The 19,032-nt window shown below is 71.0% G+C and overlaps 4 protein-coding genes across 12 annotated transcripts; 3 read left to right on the top strand and 1 right to left on the bottom strand.

Annotated features, from left to right (window-relative positions):
- Positions 1–1,498: 1,498 nt before the first annotated feature.
- On the top strand, positions 1,499–5,292 carry HROB (homologous recombination factor with OB-fold; the record flags this gene model as incomplete). 3 transcript variants are annotated; one of them, XM_082332016.1, is made up of 10 exons in its annotated part: positions 1,499–1,576; positions 1,883–1,933; positions 2,044–2,952; positions 3,063–3,146; positions 3,332–3,472; positions 3,665–3,773; positions 3,861–3,946; positions 4,161–4,283; positions 4,469–4,661; positions 4,856–5,292. In XM_082332016.1, the coding sequence occupies 10 exons, from the start codon at positions 1,574–1,576 to the stop codon at positions 4,927–4,929; spliced, it is 1,773 nt and encodes a 590-aa protein (XP_082188142.1). In that variant the 3' UTR covers positions 4,930–5,292. The 3 variants fall into 3 exon arrangements, with proteins under 3 accessions (XP_082188142.1, XP_082188140.1, XP_082188141.1); XM_082332015.1 differs by lacking the exon at positions 1,499–1,576 and adding an exon at positions 1,619–1,681; XM_082332014.1 differs by lacking the exon at positions 1,499–1,576 and having other exon boundaries at positions 1,588–1,933.
- Positions 5,293–5,522: 230 nt separating this feature from the next.
- On the top strand, positions 5,523–8,399 carry ASB16 (ankyrin repeat and SOCS box containing 16). Its single transcript, XM_082332017.1, has 5 exons — positions 5,523–5,954; positions 6,317–6,584; positions 7,339–7,831; positions 7,915–8,028; positions 8,108–8,399. The coding sequence occupies exons 1-5, from the start codon at positions 5,645–5,647 to the stop codon at positions 8,291–8,293; spliced, it is 1,371 nt and encodes a 456-aa protein (XP_082188143.1). The 5' UTR covers positions 5,523–5,644; the 3' UTR covers positions 8,294–8,399.
- Positions 8,400–8,874: 475 nt separating this feature from the next.
- On the top strand, positions 8,875–11,837 carry TMUB2 (transmembrane and ubiquitin like domain containing 2). 7 transcript variants are annotated; one of them, XM_082331603.1, is made up of 3 exons: positions 8,875–8,987; positions 9,461–10,590; positions 10,959–11,837. In XM_082331603.1, exons 2-3 carry the CDS (start codon positions 10,049–10,051, stop codon positions 11,317–11,319), a joined length of 903 nt encoding a protein of 300 aa, XP_082187729.1. In that variant the 5' UTR covers positions 8,875–8,987; positions 9,461–10,048; the 3' UTR covers positions 11,320–11,837. The 7 variants fall into 7 exon arrangements, with proteins under 7 accessions (XP_082187729.1, XP_082187734.1, XP_082187731.1 ...); XM_082331608.1 differs by having other exon boundaries at positions 8,935–8,987; positions 9,623–10,590; XM_082331605.1 differs by having other exon boundaries at positions 8,959–9,051; positions 9,623–10,590.
- Positions 11,838–12,098: 261 nt separating this feature from the next.
- ATXN7L3 (ataxin 7 like 3) lies at positions 12,099–18,028 on the bottom strand. Its single transcript, XM_082331821.1, has 12 exons — positions 17,908–18,028; positions 17,665–17,797; positions 16,992–17,163; positions 16,367–16,464; positions 16,064–16,086; positions 15,925–15,970; positions 15,602–15,633; positions 15,424–15,492; positions 15,060–15,103; positions 14,849–14,920; positions 14,389–14,522; positions 12,099–14,071 (listed from the first exon to the last, which is right to left on the bottom strand). Exons 1-12 carry the CDS (start codon positions 17,956–17,958, stop codon positions 13,923–13,925), a joined length of 1,023 nt encoding a protein of 340 aa, XP_082187947.1. The 5' UTR covers positions 17,959–18,028; the 3' UTR covers positions 12,099–13,922.
- Positions 18,029–19,032: the final 1,004 nt, after the last annotated feature.

Below are 19,032 nucleotides of genomic sequence, written 5' to 3'. Positions count from 1 at the left end.
TGTGTGTGAGCGTGCACCGCGTGCTTGTGTGCAATGGGACACGTGTGAGTGCGTGAGCGTGCACCACGTGCTCGTGTACAATGGGACACACGTGAGTGTGCACTGTGTGCTAGTGTGCAATGGGATGTGCGTGAGCGCGCACTGCATGCTCGTGTGCAATAGGATGTGTGTGAATGTGCATGAGCATGCGCCACGTACTTGTGTGCAATGGGACACGTGTGAGTGCGTGAGTGTGCACTGTGTGCTCGTGTGCAATGGGACACACGTGAGCGTGCACGAGTGCGCGCCATGACCTAGTGCAACGGCCCGTGTGTCAGTGTGTGACAGGCTGGTGTGCAATAGCACACGTGAGTGTGAGTGTGCACCATGAGCTAGTGTGCAGTGGCACACCTGCGTGAATGCACGCGTGTGCACACCATGGGCTGGTGTGCAGTAGCACGTGTGTGAGCGTGCACCACGTGCTACTGTGCAACGAGCTGTGTAAGAGCGTGTGCACTGTGGGCTGGCGTGCAATGACACGCGCGTGGATGCATGCGAGTGTGCACCATGTGCTAACAATCACACGCGTGTGAGCATGTAGCTGAACCATGGGCTGGCGTGCAATAGCACCAGCGTGAGTGTGCACCATGGGATGGTGTGCGACGGCACGCGTGTGATGTCACATGTGCGTGAGCATGGGCGTGCCGTGGGTAGGCGTGCAATGGCACACATGTATGTGACAGCCAAGTGTGCAATAGCACACGTGTGTGTGCGGCGGGGGGGCGTGCAGCTGCGCACACGTGTGTGCGTGCACAAGAGCCTGGTGTGCAATTGCTCTCACGTGTGAGTATGCAAATACACGTGTGTGACCGTGCGCGTGCAAGAGGCTGGCAGGGAATCGCACGCGTGCACGTGCATCGATGAGAAGTGGGTGTGCAATGACACACGTGTGCCCTGTGCACAGCGGCCTGCGTGCAGCTGCACACGCACATGCATGCACGTGCAACGGGCCCGCGCGCAGCCGCACGTCTGTGCGCGAGCGCGTGCAGCAGGCCGGTGGGCAGTTGCACACGCGTGTGAGCACGCAGGCGGCTGGCGGGCAGCACGGGCATGCACGAGGGGCTGGCGTGCCCTTGCACACGTGCACACACGCGTGTGCAAGACACCCCCCCCCGCGCATCTGCAGGCCCCACCGGCTGCCAGCACCTGCTCGTGCAATTGCACACGCGTGTGTGAGGGCCGGGGGGGGGCGCGTGTGCGGCCCACGCGGGGCCGTGCGGGGATGAATCACGCCGGGCCGGGGCCGCCGTGAGTCACCGCCGGCGCCGCGGGGAGCGGCGGGGCCCAGCCGGGGCGGCAGCGACCCACGGGGCTGGGGAGGGACGGACGGACGGACGGACGGACGGACGGCGGGGGGGGGGGGGGGAGTGTGCGCTGCCACCTCCCCTTTAAGAGGCGCGGCCGCGTTCCTGCCCGCCGACAGGCGGCGCGCGGCCCTTAAAGGGGCCGTTCCCCGCCCTCCGCGGGGCCGCGGGTTCGCGTCCCGGCCCCGCCACTTCCGCCTCCGGGGCCTGGGCCGCGCCGCGCCGCTGCCATGGTAACGGGACCGGGACCGGGACCGGGACCGGGGTGGATGGCGATGGCGATGGCGACGGCCCGGCCTGGGGGGGCGAGGCGGGTCCTTGGGGATCCCCTTGAGGAGGTTCGGGGTCCCCGTGGGGCGGGCCCGGGGCGGTGGGGAGGGGTTTGCGGCCTCCACCGTGGGGCCCTCGGGGTCTGCTCCGGGCCGGGCCCGGCCGTGGGGCAGCGGGGTGTCTCCCCCCGGAGGGGAGGGATCGGGGAGCCCCCCCGGCCCCTGGGGGTCTCCATGACCGCTCCCCCCGGCTTTGCCCCCCTCCCTCAGGCCTGCCGCCTCCAGAAGCTGTTCGGGGCCGACGGGGACCTGGCGGACGAGGTGAGGGACGGGCCCAGCCCCGGGGCCTGCGCTGGCCTGGCCGCCCCACGGGTGGCTCGGGGGGGGGACGCTGCCTGACCGCTGCCTGACCGCTGCCTCTCCTCCCGCAGGATTTCCTCTCCGCCGTGGAGGACGCAGAGAACCAGTTTGTGGTCCCCGGACCTTTGTCACCCGCCGGTGGCCCGCTCCCTCCCAGCGTGCCGGCCCCAGCCCCCGGCCTGCAGCCCCTCCGCCCGCTGGGACCCCAGCTCGGCCACCGCCCCGGGAAAGTCCCCGGCCTGCGGCCCCTCGCTGGGCAGGGGGAGCAGCCCCCGGCCGGGGCAGCGGCCCCCCAGGATGAGCTGGACAACGACCTCTTCCTGGCCGCCTGCATGGAGCTGGAGGGCCCCGAGCTGCCGGCGGGGGCTGGTGCTGCCCGGCCGCCCCCAGGCCGGTGGGAGAAGCCCCCACGGATACACATGGGGCAGGAGAGCCCCCAGGAATGGGTGGCCCCCAAGAAGCTGCGGGTGGGAGAGGAGCTGGTCTCCCTGGACCAGCCCCAGGACCCCCTGCCCGCCCCACAGGCAGCTCCCACTCCCAAGCTGGTGCTGCGGCCCAGCGCAGCCGGTGCCTGCCCCCCCGGGCCCCCCACCCCTCTGGGAAAGCCCTCCTGGGGCTCCATCCCTGCTCCCCGGGGCCCGGCTCCGAGGCCTTTCCAAGCATCCCCGTGCCAGCCGGGAGCGAGCAGCTCCTCCGTGGGGCTGCGGGTGCCCCGGCCCCCCCCGGCGCAGGCTCCCCAGCAGAGCTGCCCCCCGTCCCGGCTGCCCCCTGCCAGCCCGCCGGCCTTGATGAGCTGTGTGGAGCCCCCGCCAAGGCAGCCGCTCAGGCCGGCCCCGGGCAGCCTGCAGACACCGGTGGTCACCAACCACCTCGTGCAGCTGGTGACAGCGGCCAGCAAAGCACCCGGGGCTGCACCCCATCTCCCACCGCAGAGGAAGACTCGCCGGTTCCCGGGGCCCGCTGGGATCCTGCCCCAGCAGGTGGGTGCAGGGGATGGGATGGGATGGGATGGATGGGATGGAAAACCCCAGGGCAGCCTCGGAGCCTCCCCTGGGTGCCCTGTGACGTCTCTCTCTCTCTATCCTGTAAGCACGCTGGGAAGCTCTTGGAGGAGATCCTGGTTTCTGCTCCCCAGACTCCGGCTCACGGGGCTGTGGCGAAGCCGCGGACGGAGGTAACCCCCCGCTCCGGTGCGGAGCTGGATGTGAATCCCGGCAGCGCTGCTGCGGGCAGTCCCCGAGGCCGTGGCTTTCAGAGGGTGATGCTGGAAGGGGAGGGAGTCCCTGGGGCTTCCCTTGGGGCCACGAGACACGCTGGCTCTGCGCCGGGGTGGTGACCGTGCTTGTCCTGTGACTCCAGGGACTGCCCAGCTCCTCTCCACCCACAGAAGAGGATTTTGGGAAGGGCCCCTGGCTCACCATGAAGACAGAGCTCGGGCTGGACGAGAGGGACCCCGGCTGCTTCCTCAGGACCTACAGCGTGGTCATGGTGCTGCGGAAGGTGAGGGGAGCCCCGGGGGAGGGCACTGGCCCGGGGGACTCAGCTTCCTGGCTCTCCCTTTGCCCCTTGGAGCTGTTTCCAGGGCTGGGCATCAATGTGGGGAGGGGGCTGGTCTGGGCTGCCTGCAGACTTGCCGTGGCCTTGCGGGGCTGCCCTCGGGGACATCGGTGTGACGAGGGTCTGCGTATGCAGGCAGCCCTGAAGCAGCTCCCGAAGAACAAGGTCCCCAGCATGGCGGTGATGATCAAGACCCTGACCAGGACCAACGTGGATGCTGGTGCTGTGTTCAGGGACCCGACTGGTGAGCGCGGCCATGCTCGTGCCTGGGTTGGGCTGGGGCTCCCGGCCATCACTCCCCATGGCTAACGGGTCCCCTCCTCGTCCGCAGGAGAGATGCAGGGCACGGTACATCGCCTGCTGCTGGAAGAGAGACAGAGCGAGCTCAGGCCCGGCTCGGTGCTGCTCCTGAAGCAGGTAGGAGACGCGGAGGCAGATCTCCGGTAGCAGCAACGCATTTGGGGCCGTTTCTGCCATAGGTGCTGCTAATCCATGGTCACCGTGCCCAGCTGCGGGGCTCAGATCCCATGGGAATGGGAGAAGGGGCTCTGCCAGCTCCTCCCTGCGCTGTGGCCGGTGGTGCCATCACAAGCTGGAGCTCTGGCTCCAACCCACCGCTCTGTCCTCACAGGTCAGCGTCTTCTCCCCGTCCCACCGCAACCACTACCTCAACGTCACCCCCAACAACCTGCTCAAGATCTACCCGCCGGAGCCTGAGGGCAGCTTCTCGCAGCCGTTGCCAGCACAGTGGGAGGTGAGGGAGGGCATGGTGCTGCTGGCCCTGGAGGCACAGGGGTGCTGGGACCCCCTGAGGGCGTTACCAGGGGGTCTGGACCACGTGGACCCTCGAGAGCAACTGGGGAGGAAGAGGGAAGCTTGGGAGGGACAGATCAATCCTCCTGTGGGCCCCCAACGATTCATCTCTGCTGGGTTTTGCAGGTCCCTGCCCAGGCTGGGCTACTCCAGGACCACCCTGCGCAGCCCCCCCGGGGTGTCCCTGCCCCTGGGGACGGGGGACGGTGGAGGACGGGCAGCGACGGCACAGAGCAGTCTCCCGGGGGCTTCTCCCTGCACCCCCAGAGCCCGGGGCCTGGGCAAGAAGAGCCGTTGGGAGGTGACGGCTGCGACATGGGTGAGTTGGACCCACGCTGGGTGGGGAGGAAAAGCTTGATGTCCTGTGGAAAATGGGTCCTGGGGCTGGGCAGTGTCTCCCCTCACCTGTGATGCCAAGGGGGGGTCTCATCTCACTGCGTCCCAGTACGTGGAGTCGATTCCTCCTCTATACGCATGTAAAACTCGTGTTTCATCCTCCCTGTGCCCGTGCAGATGACCTGGATGGGCTCCTGGGAGAGCTGCCTGAGGATTTCTTCTCCGCTCCGGCCCAAGCTGACTGCTGCTGACCTCGGGGGGCTGCGGAACGGCCCTGGGGCTGGGGAGATGGTTACTGCTGGCACAGTCTGAGCTGAACCGGCCCGGCGAGGGCGCCAAGCAAGCAGGCGATGGCACCGGTGCCCGCCTGTTCCTCCGTCTGTCTGTCTGTCTGTTCTGGAGCCGAGAGCTGGGGGGACCTGGGGAGCCCTGGGTGGACACGGCCTCGGCGCCTGTCCCCACTCCTCCAGGCAGGCCGGCCGCTCTCGGCTCCCAAACCCGCATTAAAGGGCAGTTCTGTCCCTGCCTCGCCCCGTCTGCTCCTGTGTCACCGTCCCCTCTGCCACTGCAGCCAGCGGTGCCCCTCTGTCCCCTCTCTGCCGAGCTGCAGCACCCCAAACCCTTCCCCTGGGGGGTCCCCGCTCTCCCTCTCCCCCCCAGGCACGAGGTGCCGTTGCCCCCGGGGCCCTTGTGCAGCCCCAGCCCTGCGGGGCCGGGGGGTACCCGGGTCCCAGCCCAGCCCCTCGGGCCCGTCCCCATCTCGCACCCACCAACAGGTTAAACTCCCTGGCAGCCCCGTGCCAACGTGACTCTGTTTACCACCCCGGGGGAGTTATTTATAGGGTGGCCTGGCTTGGGCTCTTGATTCAGCATTTGTGCGTGGGGCACAGCCCTATTTATAACCCCCCCAGGCGCAGGAGGCAGCTCGCCGGCCCCCCAGCCTCCCCCTGCCCTCCCGGGGTGCCCATGGCCCAGGAAACCTTCGCCTTCACCTCCTCAGCCCTGCGCTCGCTGCGGCTCCAGCGGGAGCTGCTGGAGCAGGAGGATCGCCGGCGAGCCCTGGCTCGGGAATCGGCCACGCGACGGTTCCTGCCGGCGAGCCCCCGGCCCCCCCTGACCCCCTCCCGGCGGCCCCAGTACTGCCGGGACCCCGCCGTCCACAACGCCCTGTACACCGGGGACCTCCTGCGCATCAAGAGCATCTTTAAAGACGAGACCACCACAAACCTGGTCATGGAGACGGTCAGCGAGGAGCTGGTGTGGTCGCCCGAGCAGGGTACGGGGCCGGGGGCTGCGTTGGGGCCGGGGGGGTCCCTTCCCTTCCCTGCTGGGCTCCCTGCAAAATAACGGGGGGGTTCAGGGTGAGGGGTGGGTGTTGAGGGGGTAAAGGTGGGGGCTGGGGGGAGGAGGGCTGGCTGCTCTGGTTTTTGGGGGTGGTGGGACAGGGAGGACGCCCCGGGGAAGGGAGGGGTGATCCCAGTTTGCTCCCCCCAGGGCTTTTTCCTGGCTGGGGATGGAGGTGGGGGGATGCCAGGGTTCACAACCAGCGCCCTGGGCTGGGGCAGGGGTGGGTGGGGGGTTTGGGTGGGTGAGCACCCCCCACAGGTGCCCCCTGATTGACGCCTCCCCCGCCGGCAGGGCTGTGGGTGTTGAGCCCCCGCCGGCAGCAGACGTCGGCCCTGCGCATCGCCGCCGGCCGGGGCTACGGCGACTGCGCCCGGCACCTGCTGCTGCGGGGGGCGGAGGTGGACGCGGTGGTGGGGGGCCGGGCCCCCCTGCACGACAGCGTGGCCGCCCCCCGCCCCGACTGCACCCGCCTGCTCCTGGCCTTCGGGGCCGACCCCAACCTGCTCAGCGCCGAGGGCTCGGCCCCGCTCCACCTCTGCACCACGCCCGACAGCCTCCCGTACGCCCCGGGCCCCGCCCAGGCTGGCCACGCCCCTCATCTGCATATAAAGCCCCGCCTTTGTCGCGCACCCCACCCATGCTCCAGCCAAGGCCCTGTCCAAGGGCTGGGCTCATCTGCATGCCAGGCCCCACCCACACACCAAGCCCCTCCCACACCCTCATCTGCATGCCAAGCCCCACCCACACCCCAGCCCCACCCACCCTCACCTGCCAACAAAGCTCCACCCACCCCTGAGCCCCGCCCACATAGCCAGCCTCATCTGCATGCCAGGCTCCACCTCCCACCCAAGCCACACCCACCACTTATAAACCCCCATAGAGAAGCCCCGCCCCAAAGCCAAGCCCTGCCCAATCACCAGCCACACCCAAGGCCAAGCCCCACCCCAAGGCCAAGCCCCGCCCAAGGCCAAGCCCGGACCCAAGGCCAAGCCCGGACCCAAGGCCAAGCCCCACCCAAGGCCAAGCCCCACCCAAGGCCAAGCCCCACACCCAAGGCCAAGCCCCACACCCAAGGCCAAGCCCTGCCCAACACCAAGCCCCGCCCAAAAGCCAAGCCCCACCCAAACACCAGCCCCACCCAAAGCCAAGCCCTGCCCCTAAGCCAAGCCCTGCCCAAGCACAGCCACACCCAAGGCCAAGCCCCGCCCCAAGGCCAAGCCCCGCCCTCACCCCAGCCCTGGGGGCCCCGGGGGGGTCGGGGTCAGGGTCGGGGTCGGGGGGGGTCCCAGCCCCCTCACCCGTGTCCCCCCCAGGTGCGCGGAGCTGCTGCTGGCGCACGGGGCGCGGGTGAACCTGGGGACGCGGGACCGGCAGCTGACGGCCCTGCACGTGGCGGCGCGGCAGGGGCTGGTGGCCCACGTGGAGCTGTACCTGCGGCACGGCGCCGACCCCGCCCGCCGCAGCCGCCAGGGCGAGACCCCCCTCAACGCCGCCTGCGCCGCCGCCGAGCGCCCCGAGGACGCCGAGCGCTACTACCGGGTGGCCGAACGGTTGTTGGCCGCCGGCGCCGACCCCGGGGCCGCCGGCCGCAAGGACCACACGCCGCTGCACAACGCCTGCGGTAACGGGCAGCCCCGGCTGGCGCGGCTGCTGCTGCGGCACGGGGCCGACGCCACCGTCCCCAACTGCGCTGGCTACACCCCCATGGACTGCGCCCTCCACGCCGTCGAGGAGTACCGGCACCAGCGGCCCGAGGAAACCATCGCCCTCCTCCTCGACCACGGCGCCGGCCCCGTCCACCCCAAGGTGGGCAATCCGGGGGCGGGGGGGTGACGGGGCCGCGGTGGCGGGGTGTCCTGTCCCCCCCGGTGACACGTCTGTGTCGGTAGATGCTCAAGTTCTGCTGCCGGCACCCGCCGGCGCTGGAGGTGGTGCTCAACGCCTACGACCGCGTCCCCGCCGCCGAGAGCTGGGTGGGGGCCGTGCCCCCGGAGCTGTGGGAGGTAAGGGGGTGGCGGGGGACACGGCAGGGGACCCCCCGCCACCCCAACCCCAGCTCCCTCACCCCCGTCTCCCCCCCAGGAGCACCGGGATTTCTACGCCTCGGCGGCGCGGATGGCGGGCCGGCCCCGCCGCCTGCAGCACCTGGCCCGCTGCGCCGTCCGGCGGCACCTGGGCGCCCGCTGCCACGCCGCCGTCCCCAAGCTGGGCCTGCCGCCCGCCCTGCGCCGCTACCTCCAGCTGCCCCTGCAGGGGGTCATCGCCTGAGGGCCCCCGCCGCCTCCCCGGGGGGAGAGGGGGGGAACCGGGGGGGGAACCGGTGGCCCCGCGTCCCCCACCCGAGCGCCCCGGTGCGAATAAAGGATGCGGCGGAGGCGGCTCTCGGGGGGTCTCCTTCCCCGCGGGCACGGCACCGGCTGGGACGGGGCCTGGGGAGGGGGCTGAGGGGCCCTGGCAGGGACAGGGCCGGCGATGGGGAGGTGGGAGGCCCCGGGGCGGTGGCAGCCGCGCCCGGAGGGGCCGGGCCCGGGCCCCGGGGCGGTGGTGGTTGGGCCCGGGGCGGTGGCGGTCGGGCCCGGGGCGGTGGCGGTCGGGCCCGGAGGGGCCGGGCCCGGGGCGGCGGCGGGGCCCGGAGGCGGCCGAGCCGCGGGAGGCGGCAGCCGGGCCCCGGGGACGCACGAGGCACCCGCGGCCCCGCCCCCCCCCCCGCCGTAGCGGCCGTGGCCCCGCCCCCGCGTGAGGCCACGCCCATTCCCCCCGCGCGGAGGCGGGACCCCAGCGCTCCGCCCTCGCGCCCCCTCCCCGCGCCATCAGCGCGCGCCGGGCCACGCCTAGTGGGCGTGGCGGCAGCGGCCGTGACGCGCTGCGTGCGCGACGCGCCCCCCCCCTCCACCCACCCCCCCCACTGCGGCGTCGGCGCTGTGACGTGGCGCTTCCGGCGCGTGGGCGGCGGCGGGACGCGGTGAGTGCGGGCGGGGCCGGGCGGGACCCCGGGAACCGCGGGACCCCGGGCCTCCCCGGGCTTGGTAAGGACCCCCCCGGGACCTCACCGAGACCCCTGAGCCTCCTCGGGACCCCCCGGGCCCTTCAGGGACCCCCCGGGCCTCCCCGAGACCCCCGGGCCTCCCCGGGCCTGTCAGAGACCCCCCGGGGCCCCCCAGGCCTCACCGCGACCCCGGGGCCCCCCCGGGCACCCTGGGGCTGTCACCCCGCCCCCGGGCAGCCTGGGCCTCCCCGGGATCCCCCCAGGCCTGGCAAGGAGGCGCCCCAGGGCTCCCCGCGCAGCCCCGGGCCCCCGCGCTGCCCCAGCCGGGACCGGCCCGCCCCCGCCGCCCCGTTTGCCCCTTCCCCGGGCACGGGGCCGCTGCGGAAAGAACCGGGACGGCTTTGACCGACGTGAACCGGGCTGACGGCCGTCACTCCGCTCCCTTCCAGGAGCAGGGCCGGTGCTCGGGGATGGCGTGAGCCTGGCTGGGCACCGAGGGGCTTCGGGAGCCCACCGGGACCCTCCGCCGGCCCCGCCAAGGTAAGCGTGGCCCCGCTGAGCGCACGGCTCCGTCCTGCCCTGGCCGATTCCAGCTCGGGCTGTAATTACAGGTGCTGCGTTCCTAATCAGCGCCTAGGAAGCGACAGCATCGCCCTCCTCCCGGCGGGGACGAGGTAATCACCCCTGCGCCGTAAGTTCTGCCTCTTCAAAGAAATCCCGTGCTCGCCGAGGGGCTGCCGCCTCCCCTGCCTGCTCAGAGCCCCCCGCGGGCATCGCCCTGTCCCCAGCTCTCGCCGGTTTGGTATCTCGGTAACGGAAAGGAAGCGTCGGCAGTGAAGAGCTCTCCCTTCCCTCCAGCTCTCCGTGCTGTTGGAGCAGCAGCGGGATTTATTTTAAGGCCGAACGCCACCACAGAGCAGCCCCGGGGGTCCCTGCTGCCGCCGCGCGGCCGGTTCGCACCCGGCGCGGGGACTTCGTGGCGGAGTTGAGCCAAAAAGCGAGCTGCCGGGCTGAGGGGGGGAATCCCGGCTGCGGAGATGGAGCCCCCCGCCGCCACCTTCATCCGCGGGGTGGGGGACGAGGTGACGGTGGTGGCTGGCGTCGTGGTGCTGGTGCTGGCTCTGGTCCTGGCGTGGCTGTCCACCTACGTCGCTGACAGCAGCAACCAGCTTTTGGGAACGATCGTCGCGGCGGGGGACGCGGCCGTCATCCGGCTCGGCCCCGTGGAGCGGTACGTGGGGACGGCGGGGGCGGCCGAAGCCCTGGAGCCCCCCAGGGTCCCCGAAAACCCAGAGGAGAAAACAGAAGAGGAAGAGGGGGCAGCGTCGGGGCCGGCGGCGGAGCAGGGGGACGGCGGCAGCCACCCCGACCCCGGCCTGGAGCAGCTGCTGGACATCCAGAGCTTGCCCAAACGGACCTCGGCCGCTGAGCCCAGCGCCCCGGGCAGCCCCGGGGAGCCCCCCGCCCCGGGGGGCAGCGACCTCTGCTCCGGCCTCATCAAGATCCGCCTCAAATTCCTCAACGAGACGGAGGAGGTGGCCGTGGTCCGGCCCGAGGACACCGTGGGGGGCCTGAAGAGGTGAGTCCCGAGGGAGAGGGGGACGAGAGGGGGACGCGAGGGAGAGGGGGACGCGAGGGAGCGCCGCCTGCTTGCAAACCCAGCGCCCTTTGGACAAAGAGCCCCCTCCCCAGGATCCTGCCCGAGAGCGGAGGAGGGTTTTCATCCATTCTCGCTGTGCCGCTCCCCCCGTGCTTTGCCGAGGGGTCCCTCCAAAAACAACGAGGAGGTGCCGCTTTTAAAATAACGAGTTTAAAAGACGACAGTGCCTTTGCTGTCCCCCCGAGCCGGGACCCTCACCGATTTTACGATGGGGGGTTTCCCCCAGCCCCCCGTCACTTTGGGTGCATCTGTGAGCCCCACCTTTGCCCTCTTCCCTCCTTCCGCAGCAAGTATTTCCCGGGCCAGGAGAGCCAGATGAAGTTCATCTATCGCGGGCAGCTGCTGCAGGACCAGGGGCGGACGCTGCGCTCGCTCCACATCACGGACAACTGCGTCATCCACTGCCACCGCTCCCGGAGCGCCGCGGCCGCCACCGCCCTGCCCGACCCCGGCGCCGCTGCCCCCGACGCAGGCGGCTTCCCCCTCGGCGTAGGGAACCTGATGGTCCCCGCCGTCATGGTGGTGCTGGCGGTCGTCTGGTATCTCCGCATCAACTACCGGCAGCTCTTCACCGCCCCGGCCACCGTCTCCTTGATCGGCGTCACCGTCCTGTTCAGCTTCCTGGTGTTCGGGATGTACGGACAGTAGGGACTCGACCGGGAGGTGCCACAGCCTCCTCTCCCCCGTCCCCGTGGGAGCGCGGCGCTCGGGCGGGCGCCGCTTTCTCCACCGCGGTGTTATGGTGACTGGAGCCGGCGCGGCGGGAGCTTGGCGCGTTCTTCCCGGTCTCGGTGCCGGGCTTTGTCCCCGCAGAAGGGGCTGTGCTCCCCCCAGCCACCGTCCTCCTCCCTGCCGGCCCCCAGCGCAGCTCTGGGGAGGAGAGCCAGGCGGGCGCGAGCCACTCTCGCTCAGCTGGGCTCCGTTCCTGCCCTCCGCTCCTCTCTCGGCAAGCGTGCCGGCTCCGCGCGCTCGGGCTCGCTCCGGCAGCGAGCTCCCGGGCTCGCTTCAGCCAGCATCGTGCCCCGCACGCGTCCTGCCCCTTCTCTGGGGCAGGATCTCGGCCGCGGCGAAGGGCGAGGCGGGTACGAGCCTGGGGCCCTGCACCGGAACGGGCTGCGGCTTCCTCCCAGAGACTTTTTTTAAAGCAAATAAAACGTGTAACGTCAGCCCGAGCGCTCGCCTTCCTGCCCGAGGGGCGGCTGCCGGCGAAACCGCAGCTGGCTCGCAACCCTGCTGCCTTCCCCACGCTTTTGGGAAGTAGTTGTTCAAAACAAACCCAGCCCCACAAGCGGATTTTGGTGAAGGGAGCCGGGCTGGGGAAGCGACGGCTTTAAGCCATGGCCCTGCTTAATTAAACACGCGTAACGAAGCGGGGCCCTGGCGCCGCACAGCAGCCACGAGCCAGAGATACCAAGTCAAGATGCAGTTTTATTTACAGGGGCAGCCACAACCCACTAACGGGACACACAGACCTCACAACGGCTCAACTACCCGTACGGGATGGAGTACGTGCGCAAAAATACAAATCCGAAGCCCAGGAGGGCCCCGGGCGGCCGCCGGCTCTGCCACGCGGGTGAGGACACGGAGCCGGGGGGGACGGGGCCCCTCCAAGCCCCCCCCCCCCAGCTCCATTACGCCCCTTGGACCCCAAATTGCGGCCCCCTCCCGCAGCCAGAGGGGCTCAGGCTGCCCCCTCCAGTCACCGTGCCCTCCCCAGGCGGGGGGGGGCCCAGGGTGGTCCCCCTGTGTTTCTGGGTGCCCGGACCCCCCCGTCCTCGAGCCCCGGGGCACGCGAGGGCCAGCTCGGCGTGCTCCGGTGGCCAGGCCCCCTCCCCTCCAGCCCCAAAGCCGTGCTGGGAGCTACCGCCAACCGCAGCAGGGAGGGAGCGTGGGGGTCCCCACGCAGCTGGGGGCCCCCCCGGGTGGTTTGGGGTCCCCAGGGCTCCGTGGGGCCCCCCCAGCTCCCGCCACAGCACTAGCCTTTAGCAGCAGTTTTACAACAATAGTGAATCCAGAGTCGAGAGCACCATAATTTGCAAGCCCCACCGAAGCGACCGGCGGCACGGCACGGTGGGGAGGGGGGCAGGAGCAGCCCCCCACAGCCACTACAGCCGAACTGGGGGTGTCAGACAGCTGGGGGGGGTACAGCGGGGGGGGGTACAGCCAACCCTGTCCCAACCGCAGCTCCTGTGACGGAGAAGGGCTGGGGCGGGGGTTATGGGGACCTGGCCTCCCCAGGCCCGCGCAGCGGGGCGCTGGTCCCGGCCCCCCCAGCCAAAGACCGGAGCCCACGCGGGTACAAACCCCAGGCAGAGCTGTTGGGGGTCCCGAAGGACCCCCCCCGACTGCAGCAGCGGGGCCCCAGAGGGACGCAGAGCCACCAGCCTGGGGAGGGGAAGCAGGGGGGGGCTCTGCCTCGAAGCTGGGCTGCGTCCCCCCCGCCCCGCAGCGCCCAGCCTGGCACACGGGGGTCCCGGCTCATGGGGGTCCCGGCACTCGGGGTCCCCCCCTCCACATGCAGAGGCCAGCTGGGGAGCGGGGACGGTGACAGCAGCTCCCCCCGCCCCAGGCTGGGGACGCAGCCCCGGGTGCCCCCCCCAAACACCCCCCCCGCAGGATGCAGCATGCAGCCCCCCCCGCAAGCCCTGCGGAGGCAGTGCCAGGCCCCAAACGCCCCCCAGCAGCCAACTCCAGCTGCGTACAGCAGCTTCGGGGGGGTGCGGGGGTCCCCGCTTGTCTCCTCTGAGCGGGAAAACGCCCCCCCCAACACGCCCCCCCCCCCCGTCCTGAGCCAGCCCGACCAGCGAGCGCCGGCCCGGGGCACGGAGCGGGGAGCAGCCCCAGGCCGGGGGCCGACCCCAAACCCCCGGGGCCCCCTGCCCCGCCGGGTAAGGGTGCTCTGGGGGGGGTGGGCGTGGGCGCAGCTGGTTTGTGGGTGGGTGGTGGGAGGGAAGGGGGGGTTTTGCCCCCATCTCCGAGTGAGGCCCCCCCCCCCCCCCCGAGCCCTGATGGGAGCCCCGCGTACAAAAACTGTCACAGAATAAATAGAGGCAACGGGAGGAGGGCGGGGGGCACCCGGGGGGGCTCCCAAATCCAGGCCCCCCACCCGCCGCGGCCATGGCCAAGTCCTCCATCCTCCGCGCCCCGGGTACCCGCTTTGCGTCCGAATGGCGGGGCTGCCCCGGCCTGTGTCCGTCTGTCTGTCTGTCCGTCCGTTGTCCCCCGCCCCCACCCCATCGGCTCCGCTGCCTTCAGTTGATGTCGTCGTAGATGCTGGGGGTGTGGGGCGCCGGGGGTTTGGGCTTCTTCTTCTTGCTGGAGCCGAGCCCTGGGGCGCCGCTCACCAGCCCCAAGTGGGGCTTCTTCTTCTTGGTCTTGCGGGACTCGGAGTTGTTTGTACCTGGGGCAGGGGGGGAAAGGGAGGAGATGGGGGTGTTGGGGAGCAGCTGGGCCAGCAGGAGCCCCCTCAAAACAGAGAGGATCCCCCCCCATCGTCAATCCAAACCCAGGAAAATGGACCCCAAAACGTCCCCCCCACCCCGGGAAGGCGGGTGACAAGATGTCCCAGAGTCTAGGGACTCTTCGAGATGGCTTTGGATAGCCATGGTCTGTCTGTCCGTCCCCTCCCGTGCTGGGGAGAGGCCAGAACACCCAGGTTTGCCCCCGCAGAGGGGTCTGTGCTGCAGGATCTGTGTCCCCCCCCCCCCCAACACTCACTGGCTTTCGAGGAGGCCGAGTCGGAGGGCGAGATGTCGGAGGAGCCGTCCCACTGCAGCCGGCTCATGATGGCCTGGCTCTCCGCCACCTCGAAGCTGTCGTTCTCCACGCTGCCCTCCGCCTCGGGCAGGGACCTGGGCAGAGCCGTTACGGGGGTCCCCAGCCCCCGGGACGGGGGGGACGGAGCCGGTGCTGCACCCCATGACGCGAGGGAGACGCCAGGGCCTCGATCCAGCTCCCCGGGACCCGGCTGGGTTGCGCATCCCGATCCCAGCCCTCCAGGCCTCTCCGGAGGCGTCCCCGTCCCCACCCTCGCTCAGGACCTGGGCGCCCCGGGCAGCTCCCCCCCCCCCCCAGTCTCCGTTCGCACCGGGAGGCAGAGCCTCGACACCGTCCCCGCGTCAGGACAGCGGCTCCGGGACCTTTTGGAGCCCGCGTGCGTGTGTGCGCGCTCACTTACGCAGAGGGACCGAGGAGGTAAACCCGGACCGATCTCCGCTGCTCATCTGTGTGCTGGGGACACCGCAGAGACCTGACGGAGGAGACATGGGGCTGAGTCAGGCGTTTTGCTCTGTGTGTGTGTCCCCCCCCCCAGCTCCCGTGGGGATCCGGGCGCCCTGGGGACCCCCCAGAACCCGACACCGAGCGGGGAAAGCCCAGGGCGCTCTCACCTGGTGCACATCTTCTTGGTGTGCTCGGAGATGACCCCGCATTGCTGGGGAGAGAAGGGACGGGTGAGCAGGCAGAGGAGCAGCCACGCGGCCCCGGGGACCCCGACCGCCCAGCGCTGTCCCGGCCCCCCAGACAGACCAGTTCCACCGCCCCAGGCCACCCAGGACCAGGACTTTCTGCAGGGCTTCCCCTGGGGAAGATGCACATCCCTGTCACCGGGTTCAAATCACAAACATCCCCGTTCCCAGCCTGGAAGCCAGCGCCACCGGGAGCTGAGCCAGGAGAGATCCCGGGAGTCCCAGTCCCCGCGTGTCCCGTCCGGCTGGGGACGGAGCTCCTCTGCGCCCCCCGAGCCCCGCGCACCGTGGTGAGCAGCGTCCGCAGCTCCTCGGGGCCCAGCGTCTCGTAGTTGATCCCTGCCGAGTTGCTGTACTGTGGGGGGCAGAGAGCGGCGTCAGGGCCGGCGGGGGACGGGGACGGGGCTGTCGCGGGGGACGGAGGCAGGACCGGGCGCCATCCCCTCCCCCCGCCCCGGGCTCACCTTGAAGGGATCGGGGTTCCCGCCGATCTCGCCTGGGAGAGAGGAGGGGTGAGGAGGGTCCCTGCCCCCCCCGTGCCCCCCCTGTGCCCCCCGCTGCCACCAGCCCCAGCCAGGCAGAGCCCTGCTGCCCAGCAAGCCCCGCCCACTACAGATGCCCCGCCCCCCGAAACGCCCCGCCCCCTGGTGCCCCACCCCCCAAATGCCCCTCCCACCCCATTCATTGCCAGCAACCCCACAAACCCCGCCCCTACCGCCCCGCCCCCCCGCCGCGATGCTCCGCCCCCCCGCCGGCAGAAGCCCCGCCCCCAGCCCCACCCCCTCACCATTTTTGTGTTTCAGGGACTTGGACCTGCGGGGCGAGTTGGGGTTCTGCAGGGAGAGGGGGGGCGTTGGGGGGTGCAAGGTGCCCCCCCCGCCCCCCCACACCCCCCCGCGCCCACCCCCACCCCCCCACCCCCTCACCTTATCCGATTTCCTCTTCTTCGCTACAGGGAGAGACAGAGAAGGGAGGACTTTCACCTTTTCCGGTGGATTTAGCCCCAGTTGCTGCAGCAGCCCACCCTCCGCCCCCGCTGGTGGGACGCCCCCTCCCCAGGGACGGGGTGGGGAAGTCGGGGACCCCTGCTCTCACCCCGCCACCCACCGCACGCGTGCCCAGGACCCGGGTTCAAGGGCCACGGGGCAGGCGGGACGCGTCCCCCACCCCTCACGGGGGGCCCGGGACCCCCGGCCGAGCCGGCACCCGCGCACCCCGCGTCCCCCCACCTTTCTTCTCGGAGCCGTAGGACCAGTCGTTGTCGTTGATGTCGTCGTTGTCCTCCTGGTCGCTCTCCGACTTGTTCATGTTGTTGCTGCTCGCGATCCTGTACGGGGAGGGGAGGAAGGTCAGGGATCCACAGCTGGGATCCGTCCCGCACCCTCCCCGGCACCCCGGGATCCATCCCGCACCCTCCCGTCCTCCCCGGCACCCCGGGACCCACCCTGCACCCCACCGGCTCTGCCATGCCCACCCCACACAGTCCCAGCCCCAAGACAGGGGTCCCCAGCAGCCACCAAGGGCAGGGGCGGCACAGAGGAGCCAGGATTCCCAGTTTGTTTTTCCGGGAAGCAGCGGGATAGAGCAAGAGGAGCTGGAGGGGGGACTCCAGGGTTGGGGGGCAAGGACGCACACCCCCGCAATGAAGAGCGAGGAGCGGGGAGAGCCTGGATGCCCAGTTTCCATCGCAGGCTCGTCAGCGCCGAGATGGGGGTGCCCAAATCCTCCGCACCCCCCCCACCGAGACGCAGCCCCACAGCCTCAGTCCCGCCTTGTGCCTCAGTTTCCCCACCCAGGGGGGGACCGTGGGAGCCCCCAGCCCGGCTTTCTGGGGACACACACACACACGCTCACCTCCGGTTGGCGATGCGGCTGCTGTTGCGGCCCATGCCCAGGCACTTCTCCAGGTGGGGGGCGAAGCGGGAGGCGGCGATGCTGCGGCTGCAGTTGGGGCACACGCACTCCTTGTTCTTCCACTGGTTGTAGACCTGCCCGAAGATGTCCACGCCGGGCTGGTCCACGATCTCTGCGGGAGGCACAGGCGTCAGCCCCCACCCCGAGGCCTCCCTCTGCCACGGGGGCAATGCTGCCCGTGCCCCCCAGCTCCGGTGCTTTGCTCTGGGGGGGTCCCTTGGGCCGCTGGTCCCTTCCCAGACCCTCAGCTTGGCTTGGGGGGCCTGAAACCAGCAGCAGCGCAGCTGGGGGGGTCTCCCCTACCCCCCCACCCAGCCGTGCTCCCCCAGGGCAGAGCACCGCGCCTTGGGGCAACGTTTCTGGGGTTCGGTTCACCCCAGGGGTTTACAAAATGGCTCCTCCGGGACGGGACGGTCACGTCCCGGCAGCACCGGCACCGCCGTGGGGACGCTCAGGCCACCGCGTGTTCAATCCTCCTCGGCACCGCTCGTGCCCAAATCCCTACGCCCCCCGCAGCCTCTCCGCGGCTTTTCCCGGCAGCACCAGGAGCGGGACGCTTGCCGTGTCCCCGTTGCCAGCGTCACCCCGTCCCCAGGAGCCGCGGGGCGCTCACCGAAGTCCTTCATGCTGTCGGGGTCCGTGTCGTCCAGGAAGAAGTAGCCGCACTTGACCGCCCGGTGGACTTCGAAGCAGAGGCCCAGGCAGGCATCTTCCACCAGGTCCGTGTAGATCTCGTGCGCGATGGCCTGGGGCAAGGGGGGGGGCTGTTAGAGGCGAGGAGGGAGGTGGGGGCCGCGGGGGGACAGACGGACAACCCAGGGGGACAGACAGACAGCCCCGGGGGGGGGCTGCTCACCTCCAGTTTGCTGTTATCCAGGCCAGACAAAGACATATCCTCCATTTTCATTTGCGACTGCTCGCGGGGAAGTCACGCCGAACGCTCATAGCCCAGGACACGCGGGGGTCTCGCTGCGGGGGGAGGCAGGGGCCGCGCTGGCACCTCACCCGCGGCCAGCGGACCCCCCGCCGCCCCCGCCCAGCCAACCCCCCCCCCCCGCACCCTTGGGGCAGGCCCCGAGACCCCCGGGGCGTCTCCAAGCCCCGAGAGGCAGAGTCCTGGGTTAAAGCCCCCCAGGAACGGGGTGGGGGGTACAGGGGTCCCCCAGCCTGGCACCAGCCCCCCCGCGGGGGAGGTCAAGGGAAGATGGGGAAGGGTCCCGGATTCGGATCCGCTGCCCGGCCCCCGCCAACTTCCAGGCCGGCCTCTCCTTCCCGGGAAGGGACGGCCGCTCCCCGCTCCTTGCCTCTGGATACACAGGGCCTCTCCCCGCCGGCCGCCATTGGGGGGGGGACCCCTCTGCCAGCCCCTGTCCCCCCCAGGGCCAGCCCGGGACATGCCCGGCCATCACCAAGGCATCGTCCCCCCCGCCTCCCCCCCCAGGAACCCCCCCCCCCCTTCCCCAGCATCGCCCCTGGGTTGCAGGGGGGCACAGGGGACTCGGGGTGCCCCCCACATGCACCCCAAAGCTGGGTGTCCCCCCCCCGCAGAGGGGCGGTGGGTTTTGCTGCATCACCCTCCCCTGAAGCTGACGGAGGGAGGGGGCAGGGACCACCGTGGCCCCCCCCCGCCCCGCAGGGGGCACCCCAGACCCCCCCTCCAACGGGTGTGGGGGGGGGTCTAAAGAGAGGGGGGGGGCCCCCCAAACTCACGCCAAGACACCCCCACCAGCACTGCCAGCGCCCACGAACGGCGGGTACAGGCCAGTGGTTTGCATCCCCTGGTTGCCATGGGGGGGGGGTTCCGAGCCAACCACTGGGATGGGGGGGTGGGGGGGGTGGGGGGTCCCCCGTGTGTGTGTGCCCCCCTCCCCCCCGCACCCCAGCACCCGCTTCCGGGCCTGGCGATTTCGTCCCTCCGCCGCAGAAAGAGGAAACACCGGTGGGACCTGCGCCGCCCTCGCCCCGCGGGGGGGGTTCCCCC

This window comes from Platalea leucorodia, assembly GCF_965183815.1.
Source record: "Platalea leucorodia genome assembly, chromosome: 22".
In the NCBI taxonomy this organism is placed as follows: Eukaryota; Metazoa; Chordata; class Aves; order Pelecaniformes; family Threskiornithidae; genus Platalea; species Platalea leucorodia.
This window is presented reverse-complemented; position numbering and strand designations above follow the sequence as displayed.

Bases quoted from the DNA above. Each gene is read 5' to 3' on its own strand.
- ASB16 (XM_082332017.1), top strand. From the start codon at position 5,645: ATGGCCCAGGAAACCTTCGCCTTCACCTCCTCAGCCCTGCGCTCGCTG. The intron at 5,955-6,316 runs GTACGGGGCCGG...CCCCGCCGGCAG, and splicing joins GGTGTGGTCGCCCGAGCAGG to GGCTGTGGGTGTTGAGCCCC. The intron at 7,832-7,914 runs GTGGGCAATCCG...CTGTGTCGGTAG, and splicing joins CCGGCCCCGTCCACCCCAAG to ATGCTCAAGTTCTGCTGCCG.
- TMUB2 (XM_082331603.1), top strand. From the start codon at position 10,049: ATGGAGCCCCCCGCCGCCACCTTCATCCGCGGGGTGGGGGACGAGGTG. The intron at 10,591-10,958 runs GTGAGTCCCGAG...CTCCTTCCGCAG, and splicing joins ACCGTGGGGGGCCTGAAGAG to CAAGTATTTCCCGGGCCAGG.
- ATXN7L3 (XM_082331821.1), bottom strand. From the start codon at position 17,958: ATGAAAATGGAGGATATGTCTTTGTCTGGCCTGGATAACAGCAAACTG. The intron at 17,164-17,664 runs GTGAGCGCCCCG...TGCCTCCCGCAG, and splicing joins CGACAGCATGAAGGACTTCG to AGATCGTGGACCAGCCCGGC. The intron at 15,971-16,063 runs GTGAGGGGGTGG...CTCTCCCTGCAG, and splicing joins AGAAGAGGAAATCGGATAAG to AACCCCAACTCGCCCCGCAG.